The sequence below is a fragment of the Stenella coeruleoalba genome, assembly GCF_951394435.1.
Source record: "Stenella coeruleoalba genome assembly, chromosome: X".
In the NCBI taxonomy this organism is placed as follows: domain Eukaryota; kingdom Metazoa; phylum Chordata; class Mammalia; order Artiodactyla; family Delphinidae; genus Stenella; species Stenella coeruleoalba.
Window position 1 is genome coordinate 60198260 of NC_137152.1, and position 21359 is coordinate 60219618.

Genomic DNA, 21359 nt, shown 5'->3' on the forward strand with positions numbered 1-21359 from the left:
CAGTTCCTCAGTAAGCCTGAGAGATGCTCCAATACTTTGGTCTGGAGCATACCCGATAATAAAACTGTAGTTCAGTTTTACATTCCTAACTCACCAGGTAAACTAGCCTTCATCTGTTGAGTGTATTATATTCCAAAAGTTTGTTACCAATTCTGTTTTTTGAACTTGACAGTTTCTTATAAAACAATTTAGTCAGTTTTGGTAATGTACCTGAGTCAACCCTCAAAAGCCCCATTTTGACCCATAGCATATTTGAGCCATATAGGTACTAAGTCTGAAAATGTTCTGACCTTGAGGCAGGCAGCCATGTGCTACAAGAGGAAAGAGGAAGCAACTCCTTTTTTAGGCACAGGGCTAACAGTAGACAAAATATTGATAGGATCTGTTTGTTTTAGACATTATCACCTTCCCTTTTCATACTCATTACTGCTTCCCAGTGACCCTCTCCCTAGTTAGAGCCCCTAATGCCTTCATGCTTGCCTTAAGTACCCTGCCTTGGACTTTTCACCTAGACCTGTGAGTTCTTACATCCCAAGGATCCTTTGCTCACAATTACCTGCGTTTCCTGTCCCATTTGGGCTTCTGTTCTATTGTAGTAACTGATCATACCTAGATATTAGGAGGTGTAATGCCAGCTATCAGCCCCTTAACCTATCAAAGAGGAGATTGTATTTTAAAAAGAGGATACAATGTCTATTAAGACAACTGACCTAGATTCTTCAAAAAGTTACTTGGGGGAAAAGAGATAAAGGAGAGAGGCTGTTTTAGATTAAATGAGACAAAGGACACATAACCAAATGCAGAGTGTGAACCTTGTCTGGATCCTGGTTTGGAAAAAAATAAAAGCTGTAAGGGATATTCTTGGGACATTTAGGACAATTTAAATAGAGAACTTATATTAAAGGATGTACAATGATTAATTTTCTTAGCTGTGATCATAGTATTGTGGTTTTATAGGAGTTCTTATTGTTTGGATATGCATGCTGAAGTATTATGATCTCTAAAACTTAAAAATAGTTTAGGAAAAATAGAGCAAGTATAGCAAAATGTTAACAATTGTTGAATTCATACAGAGGGTATACAGATAGATGTTCATTGTATTATTCACCTTTTATGTGTGGTTGAAAATTTTCATAGTAAAGATTTGGAAAACAGGGAAGCTGTTCATTAGTATAATATTCTTTAGATTGTAAAATTTCATGCAATGGAGACTTCAGGCAATATGGAGAACTTCATTTTTTACTACTTCTTCCCTATTCCACTTATCGTTCATTCAAAGATTCACATATTGTCCTATTGACAGCAGCTGCTCTGGCTAGAGGAAGGAAGAGTTTCTCAGGGCAACAACAGCTTATTTTTACATATAGATTGTAAGTCATAGTTTACCAGAATGTGAAAATCTTTGGCAGTGTGGTTCATTAGAATCATTATTTTTTTTTGACTTTGAATAAAGGCTGTTTCAAGTCATTAAAATCAAAAGTTAGACAAAATGTATTCTTTTATATTGAATATATATTGTAAGTCTCTCTGTAAAAATAGACAGTAATTTAATAGTAATTTCATAAGAAGAATCAGTGGACATAACTGAATTGTTAAGTGTTGCATTTGGAATAACTTTAGATCTAACTTTAAAAGTAAATAACAAAAATAGACTAATAATTATGAGTCTATTTCAGATCAAATCACACTATAAGTTACAGTTGTTCCATAATTAATGCCATTTGAAGTTAAGACTGAGACTGATGCACCTAGGGATGAATTTTTCTTTCAACTTTTCTAAGATTTTTACATTTTAAAAATGGATATGGAAAACAGTATGGAGGTTCTTGAAAAAAATTAAAAAACAGAACTATCATGTGATCCAGCAATTCCACTTCTGGGTATTTATCCAAGGGAAATGAAATCACTATCACAAAGATATTTGCACCCCTCTATTCATTGAAGCATTATTTACAATAGCCAAGACATGGAAATAACCAATGTCCATCGATAGATGAATAGATAAAGAAAGTGTGATATACATATACACATTCTTCAGCCGTAAAAATGAAGGAAATCCTGCCACTTGTGACAACATGGATGGACCTTGAGGGCATTATGCTAAGTGAAATAAGTCAGACAGAGACAGACAAATACTGTATGAGCTCACTTATACGTGGAATCTGAAAAAACCTGAACTCATAGACACAGAGAACAGATTGATGGGTTGGTTACCAGAGGTGGGGGGTAGGGAGTGGGCAAAATGGATGAAGGTCGTTAAAAAGTATAAACTTCCAGTTATAAGGTAAATAATTCCTGAGGATATAATGTACAGCATGGTGACTATAATTAACAATATTGTATATTTGAAGGCTGCTAAGAGAGTAGATCTTAAAATTTCTCATCACAGGAAAAAAAAATGTAACTATGTATAGTGATGGATGTTAACTAAACTTATGGTGGTAATTTTGCAATATATACATATATCAAATCATTATATTGTATACCTAAAACTAATACACTATTATATGTCAATTATATCTCAATAAAATGGCAATTTCATGTGATTCAAACTAATTATCAGTGAAAAAAACAAAGATTCCTGCCTTCATGGAATTTTCGTTTTAGTGGGAAGTGTATTGCAGTGTAACAAATTATTCCAAAATTTAGTGGCTTAAAACAACCAACAATTATTATCTCACAGTTTCTGTGGGTCATGAATTTGGGAGTGGTTTAGCTGGGTGGTTCTGGCTCAAGGTCTGTCGTGAGGTTGTAAGTCTGTATGTCAGCTGAGGCTACAGGCATCTAAAGACAACTGAGTCTGAAGGATCAGCTTTCAAGGCAGTTAACTCACCTAGTAGGAGGCCTTATGTCTTTGCTGGTTATTGACAGGAGGCCTCAATTTCTCACCATGTGAACCTCTCCAAAAGGCTGCTTGAGTATCCTCATGCCATGGCGGGTAGCTTCCCCTAGATGGGGTGATTCAAGAGAGAGGACAAGGAGGAAGCCACAGTGACTTTTTTCCCCTCCTGCAGTGCCTTTTATGACCAATCTTGGAAGTCACACTTTGTCACTTCCACTATTGACTTGGAAGCAAGTCACTGAGTCCAGGCCACACTCAAAGAGAAAGGAGTTAAATTCCACCTCTTGAAGGAAAGGAGTAGCAAAGAATTTGTGAGCATATTTTAAAACCACCACAGGAAGACAGGTAATATGCAATAAACATAGTAAGTAAATTATGGAGTTTATTAGAAGGTTATAAGTTCTATGAAAATAAGAAAAAAATAGAGCAAAGGTAATGGGAATCAGAGTATCTGTGTGTGGAAGGGGTGTGGGATGCAATTTTCAACAGTGTGGTCATTGAAAGACTTATTAGTAAGGTTAGATTTGAGTAGACTTGAAAGAGATGAGGAAGTTTGCTAAGCAAATATCTAAGAGAAGAAAGTCCTAAATCAAGGGAATAGCTAACCCAAAGGCCCTGTGGTGGGGGTAAAATGAGGTGAGACAAAAGAATGTTAGCCATATTTTATTAGTAGAGTATTTTCAGCTGGGGAGGTGGGAAAGTTGAGGAAGGATAATTTATTTTTTTTAACTTAAAGTTTTTTGTTGTTTTTCGGTTTTTAAGTTTTTATTTTATATTGGAGCATAGTTGATTAACAATGTTGTATTAGTTTGAGGTCTACAGCTAAGTGATTGAGTTATACATATACATGTATCTATTCTTTTTCAAACTGTTTTCCCATTTAGGTTATTACAGTGTTTTGAGCAGAGTTCCCTGTGCTATACAGTAGGTACTTCTTGGTTATCTTTTTTTTTTTTTTTTTTTTTTTTGCGGTATGCAGGCCTCTCACTGTTGTGGCCTCTCCCGTTGCGGAGCACAGGCCCCAGACGCGCAGGCTCAGTGGCCATGGCTCACGGGCCTAGCCGCTCCGCGGCATGTGGGATCTTCCCAGACCAGGGCACAAACCCGTGTCCCTTGCATCGGCAGGTGGACTCTCAACCACTGCGTCACCAGGGAAGCCCAGTTTATCTATTTTAAATATAGTACTGTGTACATGTCAGCCCCAAACTTCCAATCTATCCCCCCCTGCCCTTCCCTCCTGGTAACTATAAGTTCGTTCTCTAAGTCTGTGAGTCTATTTCTGTTTTGTAAATAAGTTCATTTGTATCATTTTTTTTAGATTCCACATATAAGCAATATCATGTGATATTTGTCTTTCTCTGTTTGACTTCACTTAGTATGATAGTCTCTAGGTCTATCCATGTTGCTGCAAATGGCATTATTTCATTCTTTTTTATGGCTGAGTAGTATTCCATTGTATATATGTACTACATCTTCTTTATCCATTCCTCTGTTGATGGACATTTAAGTTGTTTCCATGTCTTGGCTATTGTAAACAGCACTGCAGTGAACATTGGAGTGCGTGTCAGAGGAAGGATTATTTCCGTGGCTGAAATTAACAAGTTCATTGTTTCTAATAGGAATATAAAGAAGAAATCAAAATGGATCCAAGTATGAGTGTGAATTCTGTCACCATCTCTGTTGAGGGGATGACATGTAGTTCCTGTGTTTGGACCATTGAACAGCGCATTGGAAAACTGAACGGTGTACATCACATTAAAGTAAGTTACTCCTTGGAAATCAGTGAAGTCAAATGCTGTTGACTGGAATTCTTCTGGGAAATTACTTCTAACACTGAGACAGATGCAGACACACTGACACGTACGACATAAAGACTATCACACTTTTAACCTTGAAGCTGAATAAGTTTTCTTCAGCCCATTAACTTATTTTTTTGTTAAAAAATAAGAAATAATACATTTTTAAAATTTAAAAACATCTGAAGATGGAATCTGGATGTTAATGTTTGTATATTTATCAATATATATTTTATAAGTATATAGATGCTGATATAATTTTTATTACTCTTAATCTCATGTTGATCTAAAATATATGTTCTCAGAGAAAGGACTGTGAGGTTTCTTTCTCTTTTATAGCATGACAGTTACTATGTTTAGTAATAATGTAGTCTTCTCTAAGAGCATGCATACAAAGTGTAACTAATTTTCTAAACATTTTCACTTCAATGTTATTTAATCAATAAATCATTTTATTTAAAAGAATACGTTACAATTAATTACATTAAGTGACATTACCAAACAGTTTTAGAGTGGTTAGCTCTAGAACAAGGAATGAAAGAAACACTGTTAACCATTATGTGTCTGTGTATTTTCTCTTCACATTTCTTAAATCACAAATAAAAAATAACAAGATACTGCAGTGAAGATACAATTAGTTTCTCGCAAATAAATGAAAAGTGTGTATGGTCTGGGGAAAACTGAAGCCCAGCTCACCGGCTTACAAAGGGGGTGTGATATAAAACTGGTGCCTCCACCCACATCACTCCCCTCTTCGATTCTGTTCTTCCCCAGAGCCCTAAGCTTCCCACACACCCTAGATTACTGCTGAGGAGTGAGCTGACAGCATCCTGTATGAGTGAGGCCTGGCATGATGCGCTCAGGTTTAGGGCAAGGGGAAGGCCGTAGGTGAAACTGGAAGATGGGGAACTAAAGACGTGCACTCACTGCCTCTGCTCTCTGAGTATTCAACCACATCACCCTCCCTCCAAAAGGAAGCTAATGTGACACAGTGACTCTGGAAGGAACCTAGCGGTATGTTGGAGTGCAACAGACCAAATGGTTTCTACAGCTGAATCAATCCAGCCAGAGAACATGAAGGAGAGAAGGGAGGGCACAGTTGTCCCTCTAGGTCTGGAGACTTTGGGTCACCCAGGATGCAGTCCCCTTTAAGAAAACTGCCTTCCAGAGCCAGGCCCCTAAGTTGGCAAATTCTGAAATGAAAGAGAGTGGTATCACCTGTTAGAGCCCTATGCTGCTGCTCCAAGCATTGGGTTTGCAAATATAAGAGGGGATAACCCGAAGCTAATGGCCTGGGTAACTAAAGAATGAAACTAGATGGGCTAGGCACGGGCATGCTGAACATTTATCTAATTCCTCCCTGAGAGCTGTCCAGGCCTAGGAGCTGCCCTGAGCACTCGTCTTTGCTGAGCTTAGACTTAGGGCAAGGGGAGGGCAGAAAAATGGAGAGTAAAATAAAAATATAAAGAGCCAGAAAACCCAAAGCATGGCCCAAGGGAACCTTTCTGCAGGGATAGGTTTCTCAGGGCCTGCATTTTCTCCTGATCCATAAAAACTCTGTGCTTTTATCAAAGAGGATAGAAATTCTCTGTTGGGGAGGGAGGACAACAGGAGATCAGGGAGATCCTGCTGGCTATCCTGGGGCAAAGCAGGGGGAAAGGGAGCCTCTCCATTTCCCAGAGACAAACTGCCAAAAAAGACTGTGTAGAAGCCTCCCTGGGCAGAGCCCAGGACTGAGAAAGGTGGTAGGGATTTGAGTTCACTTCAGTTTTTAATTGCAAAAATAAAATTGACTTTTGTTAGACTATCTTAACACATTCCTGCTATAATTCGTCTCAGAATCCTACTTAGTGGAAAAGAGTGGTTTATTTGTATATTCTAATTTTTCTGCAATGAACATGAATTGTTAATATAATTGTTATAAATAAATAAGAAAACCTAAACTTTGTTTAGCGCCTTCTAAACACAAAAGCCAAAAGTACTAAAGTCAACACAAAACTACCCCAAAGGGAACAAAATGATACTGTGCCCCCTCATATCCTGTAAAAAATGTATTTGAATGTGTCCTGTGCTCATTTTTTTGACATAGACATAGTATGTTAAAGCTGCAAGGGGTCTTAGATATGACTTAAGTCGTCTAGCCCCCTCATTTTACAGATCAACAGAGTGAAGCCCAGATAAGGAAGTGACCTGTGCTAAGTTACACAGCTACCTAATACCAAACAAAACTAGAACTCAAGTTCCATGATTCCTGGGCCAGTATGTTTCGTGGTCATACAGTGTCTACAGATGCAGTTTAATTTGTATATGGTTCTCAAACTTGTGATCTCCAATTTATTCTTTCACGTAACTTCTAAAAATAAAGGAACCTGGTATTTTCATCATAAAGGTGCCTCCTACCACCAAATTGCTGTTTTAGCTCTGTATCACTAGTCTCTATAAATTCTCCTCAGAATAGTTCTAGTATTTTTAGTATGAGACACCTTGAATTATATTTTATTTGTCACTACCTTTTTAATCTTTTTATTTCCGTGTTCGTAAAAATGTCTTTGATTTTAAAGGCTTTGGGGTTAAAAAAGTATGTTTTGATTAAGTCCACCTTTCTCAGCCTCAGCACTATTGACATTTTGGGCTGGATAATTCTTTGTTTTGGGGGGCTGTTCTGTGCTTTCTATGATGTTTAGCAGCATCCCTGGCCTCTACCCACCAGATGCCAGTAGCCTCTCCTCCCACTTGTGACAACCAAAAATGTCTCCAGACATTGCCAGTGTCTCCTAGGGGTGAAATTGCCCTCAGTTGAGGATCACTTCTGTAGTCCCTTCTCAGAGAACCTACTGTACACCCTTTGTCTGTTCAGTTAATATTTGATGATGGTGAATTGATATATCAAACAGGCTCATGTGCCCCTTTCTCTTCATATTAGCTTCTTATGGTTCTTTTTTTTGCCAGTTAGAGGTATAGTGAACAGTGGTTCTCAAACCATACCATGAGAATCACCTGGAGGGCTTGTAAAACATAAATTGCTGGTTCCATGCCCAGAGTTTCTGTTTTAGTAGATCTGAATGGGGCCTGAGAATTTGCATGCCTAATAAGTACCCAGGTAACTCTAAAGGTGCTGGTCCTGGGACCACAGTTTAAGAACCATTATATTGCATGAGCTATACTTACACTGAAGATTATTTATCATTTATCTGAAATTTAAATTTAACTGGATCTGTCCTGTATTTTTATTTGCTAAATCTGGTAACCCTTCTTTGAAATCATCCTTCCCCTTTACTTTTACTTTTTGTTCCTGTAAGTTTTGCTTTTTAAAAACTGCCATGTAAATGGAATCATATGTTATATAGCCTTTTGAGTCTGGCTTCTTTCACTTAGCATCATGCATTTGAGATTTGTCCATGTTCTTGCATGTATCACTGGTTCTTTCCTTTTCATTGCTGAGGAGTATTCCATTGTGTGGATGTACCAAAGTTTGTTTACCCATTCACCTTTTGAGAGACATTGGATTGTTTATACTTTCTTTTGTGATTATGAAAAGCAGTGCTCTGAATGTTCACATCCAAGTCTTTGTGTGGACATAAGTTTTAATTTCTCTTGGGCAAATTCCTAGGATTTGATTTGTTCCATCATATGATAAGTGTATGTTTAACTTTTTGAGACACTGACAATTGATTTACCACAGTGGCTATACTATTTTATCTTCCCACCAGCAATGTTTGAGGATTCCACTTTTCTCACATTCTCTCCAACACTTTGTATTAACAGTCTTTTTAGTTATAGACATTCTAGTGAGTATGTAGTGGTATCTCACTAATTTGCATTCCCTTAATAGCTAATGATATTGAGCATCTTTTCATGTGTTCATTAGGCATTTGTATACCTTTTTTGGCAAAGTGTCTGTCAAACCTTTTGTGAAATTTTTAGCTGGGTGTTTCGTTTTCTTATTATTCAATTTTGATTGTTTTCTATGTGTTCTGAATTGTCTTCTTTTAGATATGTGTTTTGCAAATAATTTTTCCAGTCTGTGGCTTGTCTTTTTAATCTCTTAAAAGTATCTTTCCCAGGGCTTCCCTGGTGGCGCAGTGGTTGAGAGTCCACCTGCCGATGCAGGGGACACGGGTTCGTGCCCCGGTCCGGGAGGAGCCCACATGCCGAGGAGCGGCTGGGCCCGTGAGCCATGGCCGCTGAGCCTGCACGTTCCGAGCCTGTGCTCTGCAACGGGAGAGGCCACAACGGTGAGAGGCCCACGTACCTCAAAAAAAAAAAAAAGTATCTTTCCCAGAGCAGCAGTTTTTACTTTTGATGAATTCCACTTTACCTACTTTTTTTCCTTTATGGAGCATGCTTTTGGTGTCATAGCTAAGAAATCTTGGCCTCACCCAGGATCACAAAGATTTTTCTCCTATGTCTTCTAAAAGTTCTTTCATTTTAGGTTTTGCATTTAGATCTATTATCCATTTTGAATTAATGTGAATACATTATGAGGTATGGGTTGAGGTTAATTTTTTTTAATATGGATGTCCAGTTTTCCAGGCAGCTCTATTTGTTGAAAAGTTTATTCTTTCTCCATTGAATTGCCTTTGCACCTTTGTTGAAAATCAATTTACCATATATTTATGGGTATATTTCTGTATGCTCTGTCCTATTCCATTGATCTGTATGTCTGTCCTTTGGCCAATAAATACCACAGAGTCTTGATTATTGTAGCTTTATAATAAATCTTTTCTTTTTTTTGGAGCAGAGAAAGATTTATTGCAGGGCCAAGCAAGGAGAATGGGTGGCTCATGATTGAAAAACCTCCTTAAGTCCCTAATGGTTTTCAGGGGGAAGTTTTTAATAGGAAAAATTTGGGGTGAGGGCTGCAGGGTGTGTGACTTTCTTCTGATTGGTGGGTGGTGAAGTAACAGGATGTTGCTCCAGGAATCTCATATTCAGCCTGAAGTTAGCATCCTCCACCTGGGTGGAGGCCTTAGTTCCTGGTCTCAGGACTTAATGAAGCTCAGGTTCTTTACGTCTTGTCACAGAAAGATTTCAGTGAGAGATAAAGTGATAGGTAAGAAGTGGATTTACTTAGAGAGATACACATTCCACAGACAGAATGCGGTCTGTCTCAAAAGGTGAGAGCAGCCTATGATAAATCTTAAAATCAGGTAGTGTAATTTCTCAACTTTGTTCTTTTTCAAAATTGTTTTGACTGTTCTATTTTCTTTCCGTTTACATATACATTTTAGAATCATTATATAGGTTTCTACAAAAATATTTGCTGGGATTTTGATTGCGATTGTGTTGATTCTGTAGATCCATTTGGATAGAATTAACATCTTAATATTGCGTATTCAACCCTGTGCACATGCTATATCTCTCTATTTAGGTATTTCTTGATTTCTTTTATCAGGGATCTATAATTTTCAGTCTTCAGATTCTGCATATATTTTGTTAGGCTTATATTCAAGTATTTTCTGTTTTTAGATGATGTTTAAATGGTACTTTTTTTTTTTTTGCGGTACGCGGTCCTCTCACCGTTGTGGCCTCTCCCATTGCGGAGCACAGGCTCCAGACGCGCAGGCTCAGCGGCCATGGCTAACGGGCCTAGCCGCTCCGCGGCATGTGGGATCTTCCCGGACCGGGGCACGAACCCGTGTTCCCTGCATCGGCAGGCGGACTCTCAACCACTGCGCCACCAGGGAAGACCCGGTACTTTTTTTTTTAATTTAAATTTCAGTTGTTCATTACAAACATACAGAAATGCAGTTGGTTTTTGTATGTTGACTTTGTATCCTGAACTTTGCTAAACTGACATTAAGTCTATTAGCTCTTTTTGTAGATTCTTTGGGATCTTCTACATAAGCAGTTATGTCATCAGGGCATAAAAATAGTTTTATTTCTTCCTTTCTAGTCTGTATGTCTTATTTCTTTTCTGTCTAGAACCTCCATTACAATTTGGAATAGGAGTGGTAACAGTGAACATCTACGTCTTGTTACTGGTTGTAGGGGGAAAACATTCAGTCCTTCACCATTAAGTATTGTGTTAGTAGAGGGTTTTTGTAGATGCCCTGTATCAGGTTAAGGAAATTCCTTTCTCTTCCTGGTTTTCTGAGAGCTTTTATTTGTAATCACGAATAGATGTTGCATTTTTTCAAGTGCTTTTTCTGCATCTCGATATGATCATATTATTTTTCTTCTTTAAGGCTGTTAATATGGTGAATTACACTGATTGATTTTCAAATGTTATACTAGCCACGCATTCCCAGGATAAGCCCCACTTGGTCAAAGAATACTTTTAATGAAAAATTTCAAACATACACAGAAGTGAAGACCTAGTACAAGGAACCTCCCTGTACCTGTCACCCTTGCTACTTATTTTCATGATATCCTTGCTACTTATTTTCATGACATTCTCATCATTTGAATTTGATAATGTATTTTGCTGATGCTTTTAAGAGTTGATCTGGACCTTCCTACCTGTTGTACTTTTTGACTAGTGGATTGGAATTTCCTAGTATATCTCCATGCCGTTTCCAAGCCTTTTTGCTGCCCCCTGCCCACCGTTTTCCTTGTCACTCTTCAGGATTCTCAGCACTGTTTGGAGCACAGCACTCTTTCCCATGCTTCATTCAGTTTGGTTCCCCACCTGTTCTCTCCTATTTCTCCACAACTTGTATCTAAGGGCCCAAAGAAATTAACAATATCTCCTTGCCAAAAGATTGGGGATTTCTACTATAATGATGGTAATATATGAATGGTTTTTCTTAAATATTTTACTGTGAATTGCTGACTCTTCAGCATGTTTATTTTCACTGCCAGGGCTTAATGAGTTAATGTGTAATTTTAACTGGCTTGTGTCTTCATTTGTATAATGTACTTATTATTTTAATATATTTAAGTTTTCAGCATCATTAAAACAACTTTATATTGGCAGTGGTTCTATAATATTTACCAGAAGTTTTCTATAATTTTGCTTTTATACAATATTCATTATAGTGATGATGGAAAGTTAATGCAACTTTGGAATTTGATCAGCTTGCATCAGTCCTAAAATGCTTTTCTTTTGACTAGTTCATATCCACATGTAAAAGATAAATTTTAGACACACTGCCCAGAGTAGATGTTAATATTCTAAAGGGAGCTTTGTCTAACTGGACATCAGATTTAGTGCAGGATTTAAAATTAGGAATCTGATGGATTCTTTCTAATAATCAGAAGCTCATTATATATTTTAAGTGCATGAATCATTAAATTTGAAACAGAATTTTTTTTTACTTTTTATTTTATATTGGAGTATAGTTGATTAACAATGTTGTGTTAGTTTCAGGTGTATAGCAAAGTGATTCAGTTATACATATACATGTATCTATTCTTTTTCAAATTCTTTAGGTTGTTACATAATATTAAGCAGAGTTCCCTGGGCTATACAGTAGGTCCTTGTGGGTTATCCATTTAAAATATAGCAGTGTGTACATGTCAGTCCCAAACTCCCTAACTATCCATCCCCCCCACCCTTACCCCCGGTAACCATAAGTTCCATTCTCTCAGTCTGTAAGTCTGTTTCTGTTTTGTCAATAAGTTCATTTTTATCATTCATTTTTAGAATCCACAGACAAGTGATACTATGCAATGTTTCTCTTTCTCTGTCTGACTTACTTTACTCAGTATGACAATCTCTAGGTCCATCCATGTTGCTGCAAATGGCACTATTTCATTCTTTTTAATAGCTGAGTAATATTCCATTGTATATATGTACCATATCTTCTTTTTCCATTCCTCTGTCAATGGACGTTTAGGTTGCTTCCATGTCTTGTCCACTGTAAACAGTGCTGCAATGAACATTGGGGAGCATGTATCCTTTCAGACCATGTTTTTCTCCAGATATATGCCCAGGAGTGGGATTGCTGGATCATATGGTAGCTCTATTTTTAGTTTTTTTAAAGAACCTCCATACTGTTCTCCATAGTGGCTGTACCAATTTACATTCCCACCAACAGTGTAGGAGTGTTCCCTTCTCTTCACACCCTCTCCAGCATTTACTGTTTGTGGATTTTTTGATGATAGCCATTCTGACTGGTGTAAGGTGGTATTTCATTGTAGTTTGGATTTGCATTTCTCTAATAATTAGCGATATTGAATATCTTTTCATGTGCCTCTTGGCCATCTTGTATGTCGTCTTTGGAGAGATGTCTGTTTAGGTCTTCTGCCCATTTTTTGATTGGATTGCATTTCTGTACACTAACAATGAAAGATCCGAAAGAGAAATTCGAGAAACAATCCCATTTGCCATCTCATCAAAGAGAATAAAATACCTAGGAATAAACCTACCTAAGGAGACAAAAGACCTGTACTCTTAAAACTACAAGACACTGATGAAAGAAATTGAAGATAACACAAACAGATGGAAAGATATATCATGTTCTTGGATTGGAAGAATCAATATTGTCAAAATGACTACACTGTCCAGAGCAATCTACAGATTCATTGAAATCCCTATCAAATTACCAATGGCATTTTTCACAGAACTAGAACAAAAAATCTTAAAATTTGTATGGAGACACAAAAGGCCCCAAATAGCCAAAGCAATCTTGAGAAAGAAAAACGGAGCCAGAGGAATCAGGCTCCCTGCCTTCAGACTATACTACAAGGCCACAGTCATCAAAACAACATGGTACTGGCACAAAAATAGAAATATAGATCAAAGGAACAGGGTAGAAAGCCCAGAAATAAACCCACACACTTATGGTCAATTAATCTATGACAAAGGAGGCAAGACCATACAATGGAGGAAAGACAGTCTCTTCAATAAATGGTGCTGGCAAAACTGGACAGCTACATGTAAAAAAAAAGAAATTAGAGCATTCTTTAACACCATGCACAAAAATAAACTCAAGATGGATATAGACCTAAATATGAGACCAGACACTATAAAACTCTTAGAGGAAAACATAGGCCAAACCCTCTCTGACATAAATAACAGCAATATCTTTTTTGATCGCTCTCCAAGAGTAATGGAAATAAAAACAGAAATAAACAAATGGGACCTAATTAAACTCAAAAGCTTTTTCACAGCAAAGGAAACCATAAACAAAACAAAAAGACAGCCCACAGAATGGGAGAAAATATTTGTAAATGATGTGACCGACAAGGGATTAATTTCCAGAATTTACAAACAGCTCATACGGCTTAATTTCATGGAAGCAGAATATTTTGTGTATCTCCAGATCAAATACTTTTGATCTGTCTTTTAATCTTAATCTAAACATTAATCTTTTACCTGTTTATTCTTCAGAGATTTCAAAATGGGTTTTAGCTTTTCTGTGAAGTACAGGATTCATGCTTTCTTGTCCTTACAGTATTCTTTTTTAATTTTTTTGGCTGTGCCGCACGGCATGTGGGATCTTAGTTCCCCGACCAGGGATCGAACCCATGCCCCCTGCCTTGGAAGGGTGGAGTCTTAACCACTGGACCCCCAGGGAAGTCCCCTCCTTATGGTATTCTCGTCTGTGATTCAGACGTCTCATGAGATCTTGAGCAGATTGGCTTCAGTTTGTCTTGTTTTTATTACAAAACGTTGGCTAATTGGCGCATAGTGATTCTTACCACATGTGACGTGTGGTGCCAATATGTGGGCAATTCTTTTCTATATCTGAAACTCTTGATTTTTTGCATGTCTGAGTTTCATATTCATCTTGGCCAGAGAGCACAAAGTAAACTTTGTATCCATTTTACATGTATGGGAGGGAGGAAAGCAGTGTTTCTCATTTGCTTACTAAACTACACACTCTGGTCAGTTAAGACTATGTTGATGGTTGTGGCAGGGAAAGCTTTCTTTACACAGTGTAATATGCCTTCTGCTAAGTTTTCTGTCCTGTAGGCATCCATGTGAATACTTGGATATGAATTTTTCCCTTTCACGTTCTCCAAAAGTAGGATTTTCCTTTGTATTCACCATCTACCTTGGCATAACTACACTTCAGAGGCTTCCTCATTGCCTCCTCCCCTCCTCCCCCCAAGGATGCTCCTGCCTTTAATTTGCTTTGGGGAGAGAGCCAAGTTGGAAAAGCTGAGAGATGACAGGTAACTTTTATTAACTATACTGCAGGTTTTCTCAAATGTGTTTATATTTAAAATACATTTATAAAAACATTTTGTAATTTTTTTCACTAATTGTAACTGTCTGAAAATCAAATGGATGTTTTTTCAATTTGCTAATTAGAAAAGAGGATGGCAAAGTAGTTCTGCAACCCGCAGTCCCAAACTTTAAAAATGAATAATTTAATTTCAGTGAATAATAAATATGGCACTTCTACTTGATTTATCCTCAAATGAAACCAATTAAACTTCCTCTGCTTGATCTAACATGGCTGGTGCTGAAGGCCAGAATAGAAGCTAAATCTTACTAATTAAGTGTCTGTGCTGATTGAAGTAAAGCTGTTTTAACCATCCAGAAACTAGTTCACAAAGTTTCTCCAAGTGATTTAGGTTCTTATTGTCTACTGACAACTAATGCGTTTTCCAAAACCCCCAACTCTCTGACAAACTATTTTTGATTATTAATTTTTTGCCAGCATATCTATGTATAACTAAAGGACTAGATTCTGTTTTGACATTTGCAAGTACATTCCTGTATAAATTTTCCCCAAAGACTGTTGCACCCCACTCATATGTAAGGCTTCTATGTTTACCGCATCTTCCCAGAATTCACCACTGCTTAATATGACCTATTTAAGGTCAGAAAAATGCAATTAAATTGGATTAAGTTGTAAAGGAAGAGTAGCAGAAATATAATATGAAAGCACTTTGTGTTATCAACAGTGATTTATATGGATCGCAGTGACAGATACTTAAGGCTATACTTTCCAGGGCACAGTCATAATTTGTTTGCTGAAAATGAAAGGAAACACACTTTTTCTGCCTTTTCCAGCTCTGCCTCTCCTTCTTTAGTCAAAAGCCCACATGATATAGAGTATACTAGTGATCTTTCCTCTTTTCTCATTCCTTTAAAAAATATTTTACTGAGTGTTGTCTTCTAGGCCCAGAGACAGATTTATGGTGATGTTAATGAAGTTTAGGTTTCAGAGCCCCTCACTGGCATTGACCAGTTCTGAGACCCTGGAAAGAGTCTTAGCAGTGTGTTCACATGGTTATCTGTTTTTGCAAAAGTAAAACATTTTGACCACAGTCCTTTAATTAAGTCCACAAAAGGTGGATTCACCTCTTTCTAGGCACCATATAGAAAATTGTCCTTGGGACTTCCCTGGCAGTCCAGTGGTTAGGAATCTGTGCTTCCACTGCAGGGGGCCACAGGTTCAATCCCTGGTCAGGGAACTAGGATCCCTCATGCCCTGCAGCGTGGCCAAAAAGAAAAAAAAAAAGAAAGAAAATTGTCCTTGTCCAAACATAATTTATAGTCATAATGCAGCCTAACATGTTAATATATAAATATTGATCACTTTTCAAGGACTGTTAAGGTTTGAAATTTCTGGATCATAGTTTGTGAGATTATAATTAAGACCAATGTGCAGTCAGTTTAGAAACCAGATTTGAATAGGACATTGTTTCGACTAAGTCAAGGAGCTCTTGTAGTGTTTGGAATAAAACTCTGATATGAAGTAATGTAATTGTGATGTTAAATTGAGTGGGGTTGCTTTATTTAAAAAATGTTACAGCGGAACAGATTAGAGCTTTAACAGAATTCAAGGAAACTGAATAGTCAAGAAGTCTCTAATTTTGGAAAAGTAGAATGAATATGATTATATGTCTTTGCAGTTTCAGCGTTTAAATACATTTTGGGAATTGTGTCTTAAATTGTGAAGTTTATAAATGAGTGTAATACTCTTGTTCTGCCAGTGTCAAGACTGTAGACTTTAAAGGGATTAACCTGAAGGTTTATTTAATCACCCCAGTGGTCTGTTCAGGGGAAAAATAAAATGGGCAGATAATGTGAAGGTCTTTCTCTGGGATTGTCTGGCCTTTTGAAAGTGGTAATGTAAAATAAATTTAATTAGATATAAGTACTGAATGGCTCTAAAGGTTAATGCCTTATTAACAAATTACTTTGTCCTTGAAATTTAACTGCATTTTGAGTGCTTTTTCCCTTTACTCAGTTAAAGGCTGCAGTCCATTTTCCTAATACAGACTATCCTTTAAAAAAATGACCACCTAGGGAATTCCCTGGTGGTCCAGTGGTTAGGACTTGGCACTTTCACTGCAGAGGGCCAGGGTTCAATCCCTGGTCAGGGAACTAAGATCCCACAAGCTGCACAACATCGCCAAAAAACCCCTTAAAAGTAACTTTAAAAAAATTATTGGAAAAATAACACATGTCCAGAGTAAAATCCCCTTCCCAAAAGAAACCAGTTATCAGTTTAGTATGTATAGATTCTTCCAGAAATAGACTCTGAATATAAAATGATTTACATGTATATATCTATATGTGTGTGTTTATACAGTTGACCCTTGAACAACACGGGTTTGAACTGCACAGGTCCACTTATACATGGATATTTTTCAAAAAATATGAACTGTGGTACTACATGATGGATGGTTGGTTGAATCCGAGGGTGTGGAACTGAGGATACAGAGGGCCAACTGTAAAGTTATACACGGATTTTCAATAGCCTCAGGGGTGGGGCGCCCTTAATTCCCCCAATTGCTTGTTGTTTAAGGGTCAACTGTATATATGTGTGTGTGTTTGTGTATGTGTGTATCCCCTTTTTATATAAATGGAAGCATACTATATACACACTGTTCTATACTTTGCTTTTTTCACTTAGCAAATACATCTTAGATACTGTTCCCTATCAGCATATAGAAATCAATCTTTTTGTTTCTATTTGGAACTTTCTCCCCCTAACTTTTGCTATGGCAAATGATGATGGCACACTGAACATTTCTTTTTTCAAACACCATGTTAGAGTGATATAGGCATTTTGCCTTATATAAATTCTTAGGTAATACTCGTCCATCCATGAAGATGCAGACAGTTATTCAAAGAGGCTTATGTTTCTGATTTAGTTGAACTTTATCCCAAGGATCAAAGAAATGTCAAATCCAAGGTAGAAACTAGCAGTGGAGGAATGATGTAAAGAGGGACTTTCACTATTTCCTTTCTTTGTATTTAAATTGTTATAATGAATAATCATGCATTGGTTGTATAATTTTTAAAAAAATTAACATATTTATTTATTTATTTTGGCTGCGCCAGGTCTTAGTTGCAGCACGCGGGATTTTTAGTTGCGGCATGCATGCGGGATCTAGTTCCCTGATCAGGGATTGAGCCTGGACCCCCTGCATTGGGAGCGAGGAGTCTTACCCACTGGACCACTGGGGAAGTCCCAGTTGTATAATTTTTGAAGCAAAATAAAATTATATTAGCAATGAAAATTCTGACAAAGCACTCAGTTTACAGAAAAACAATGCTACAACTTAAACTAACAAAATCTCCACATCTTTTTCATTTTCAAGCATTTGGCTTTTAAATTTTTAGATTGGTTTTGGGCTATTTTCTTAGTCTCTTAAGAAATTGTCTTTTGCTAGTTCATACATTGATTTAATAATTTTAAGTGGTAACCTTTATTTAGGTTGGTCAAATAGGATAAATATTAATATAACTTGATGGCTTACTCTTATCTTACTTTAATTTTCAGTATGCTATATTGAAGCATCAAAGTAGAGTGTTAATATATATACATTATTTTTTCAACAAACAATAATAGAATTTGTATTCAGACATATGTAATATAAATAAGATTCCTATTATGTATTTTATATAGTTTTTAGTTGTCAAAATTCTGGGAGGAGAATCAAACATATTAGAAAGTCAAGATTATTGTAAATCATTTTACTTTTCTGACTTTAGTCTGAAAAATGACAGAATCCTTTCAAGCTCTCAAAAACCTCTGAATCACTCTATGTTGAGTTGTTATGAAAATGTTAGAAAGTGGGCTTTAAACCCTTTGAAGACACCCCCACTGGCTGAGTAGCATGCTAATCTGAATTTATGATGACATATAAATTAATTCCTGGGAGGATAAAAAGGAATTTCAGTGTGCTGAAACTTTAGCAAAGGACCTTTCCCAAAGTGGTTTTTGAAAATGGGGAAATGTTAGAATGTAGTAATTGTCAAATCCTGCTGAAAACCCAAAGAAATATATTCTCTAAATTATTTTTTATTTAAACTGGTATGGGAGTAGACATGAAATGTGTGGGGGGAAAGTAAACATAGAACTAAAATTTGGTTCACACACTAGAAATATTTCATACTTTTCAGGTGTTTTTATTTATGTCACACATTGCTCAAAGCATAGGCATAGAATTTTAGTTTTTCAAGGAAATTGAAGATCATCTAGCCTCACCATTTATAGATGGAAAGAACATGGACTTTGGAGTTAAATCGACCTACGTTTGAATCCTAGCTCTTTCGTTTTCTTGCTGGGTTTCTTGGGCAATTTATTCAATTTCCTAGCCTTCAGATAGGAAATTGGATCACTTTTTATAATCTGTAATTATAAAAGTATACAGAAAACACATGCAGATAAAGTATACGGTGCTTGACTTGCAAGGTTTAGACATTTCAGCAGACAAAGAGCTCCATTAAAATAATGGATCTTTACAATTCCTATGGACAATGAGCACCCTTTACACCACTGTTAATGCTATTGAGGCCACAGAGTACGTTTGATTTGTTCTCTTCAACTCCTACCTTCATCTAAATATAGTGAACAGTCCTCCATCTTGAGTCCTTCATAGGAGCCACATTCATAACTTGTAGACTGTTAGATGTTTATTTTCAGAGGAACTATTGATAAAATAGAAAAATAGTTTCTCTGGGGAAAAAAAACAGAACAACAACATTGATTCCTAATGAAAGATTCTGAGAAAGAGAAGCTGTTGAAACTTTCGAGCACTGTGGGGAATAGGCGAAAGTGGTTTACATTGGTGGGGATCATGTGAAAGGAGAGTGGCACAGACCCAGAATCAGACAGACTGCTGCCAGCAATTCCTGGCTCTACGGAGTCTGTGCCTGCTTTTGCTCACCGTTGGACCCCTAGCAAGCTAGCACGGTGCTGGGAACATAATAGGTACTCAGTAAATATTTGTTAAATAAATAAATGCTATTTTAGCTTCTTGCCCAAGGATTTGGCATCCAGAACAGTATTGTGATAATCACTATGTGAATTTCCTCTTAAAAGAAGCAAAGGTGCTGCCTGTTTTTGTTTCCTTTGAGACCTTAGGCTTGAACAGTCTCTTTGATATCTAAAATTCAGAGGAAAAGTTGAGTGCTGTTATCCCAAAGGGGAACATTTTTGTGCTAGGTGTGGTCGATCCAGCTTTAAAACACACAAATGGAAGCTACTAAATAAGGAAGTGTTTTCTGGTTTGCAGCATGAAAACAACATAGGATAATACAACTTTTTTGTGTAGTATTTTATATACATAGTTTCCTTACTTTTTTATGTCTTTTATAAATAGAAGACAGGCTATAGCAGTAGAAAGTATAGCAAACCATGTAGTGACAAAGTGATTTTTGCTTTAAAAATCAGCTTTAAGAACAGTTTCTCATAGCTAGTGGGAAGCAGCCACATGGCACAGGGAGATCAGCTCTGTGCTTTGTGAGCACCTACAGGGGTGGGGTAGGGAGGGTGGGATGGAGACGCAAGAGGGAGGAGATATGGGGATATATGTATATGTATAGCTGATTCACTTTGTTATAAAGCAGAAACTAACACAACAATGTAAAGCAATTATACTCCAATAAAGATGTTAAAAAAAAACTTTCTTATTGCGTATGTTGGTAAATTGAAATTGTGAGGGGAGGATAAGCTCAAAACCAGGTCTTGTTTAAAAGATACCAGATACAATGTATTTAAACATAAAGGGAAAAAAAATCCCCTTCCCTTTTTTAAAAGTTTGGCGATTTATCATAAAAAGTATAGTAGTACATAGAGTAGTACTGTCCAATGGAATATTCTGTAATGATGATAATGTTCTGTATCTACTCTGTCCCATATGGCAGCTACATTGGCCACTGAACGCTAGAAATGTGGCTAATGCAATTGAGGAACTGAATTTTTAATCTCTTAATTTTTTTGTTTTTAAAATTATACCAAAATATTGACTTCTTTTTGGTATATAGTTCTATCAGTTTTGTTTGTTTGTTTTTAGGTTTGGTAAATTTTAACACATGTATAGATTCTTTTAACTACCCCCACAACCAGGACAGCACAGTTCCATCACTCACGTCACTCCAAAATGATTCTTCACTAAATGCAAATATAACTATATCATTCCCCTGCTTAACTTTTCCATGGCTCTCTATTACCTACAGGATAAATTACAGACTATTATTGGCATACAAGAGGCCCCATAATAAAGCAGTTGCCTAATTCTGCAAGCCTGTCATCTTTCTCTACTTTTGTGTTTCCATTTGTCATAAATTTTCTGCTTCATGTATCCTTGCTGATTTCTGGTTTTCCTTTAACACTCAGGTATTATCTCCTCTAAGAAGCCTTTTTTGACACATATTCCTAGGAATGAATGGGTGTCCGTTTTCTCTATCCTCTATTCTAGTATTGCTCCCTGTGACTGTGTCATGATCAGCTTTGTATCATGAGAATCTCAGTTCCTGGCACATATAATAAGTGCTTGATAGGAACTTACCTGGTGGTGCAGTGGTTAAGAATCTGCCTGCCAGTGCAGGGGATTTGGGTTCGATCCCTGGTCCGGGAAGA

At 37.0% G+C, this 21359-nt stretch overlaps 1 protein-coding gene across 1 annotated transcript in view; it reads left to right on the top strand.

Moving 5' to 3' along the window:
• Nucleotides 1-21359, top strand: part of ATP7A (ATPase copper transporting alpha) — a 139595-nt gene that overhangs the window by 57831 nt on the left and 60405 nt on the right. The window contains exon 2 of the mRNA XM_079910785.1: nt 4462-4602. Coding sequence (XP_079766911.1) covers nt 4483-4602 — 120 coding nt within the window. The 5' untranslated portion in view covers nt 4462-4482. The remainder of the gene's footprint in view (nt 1-4461; nt 4603-21359) is intronic.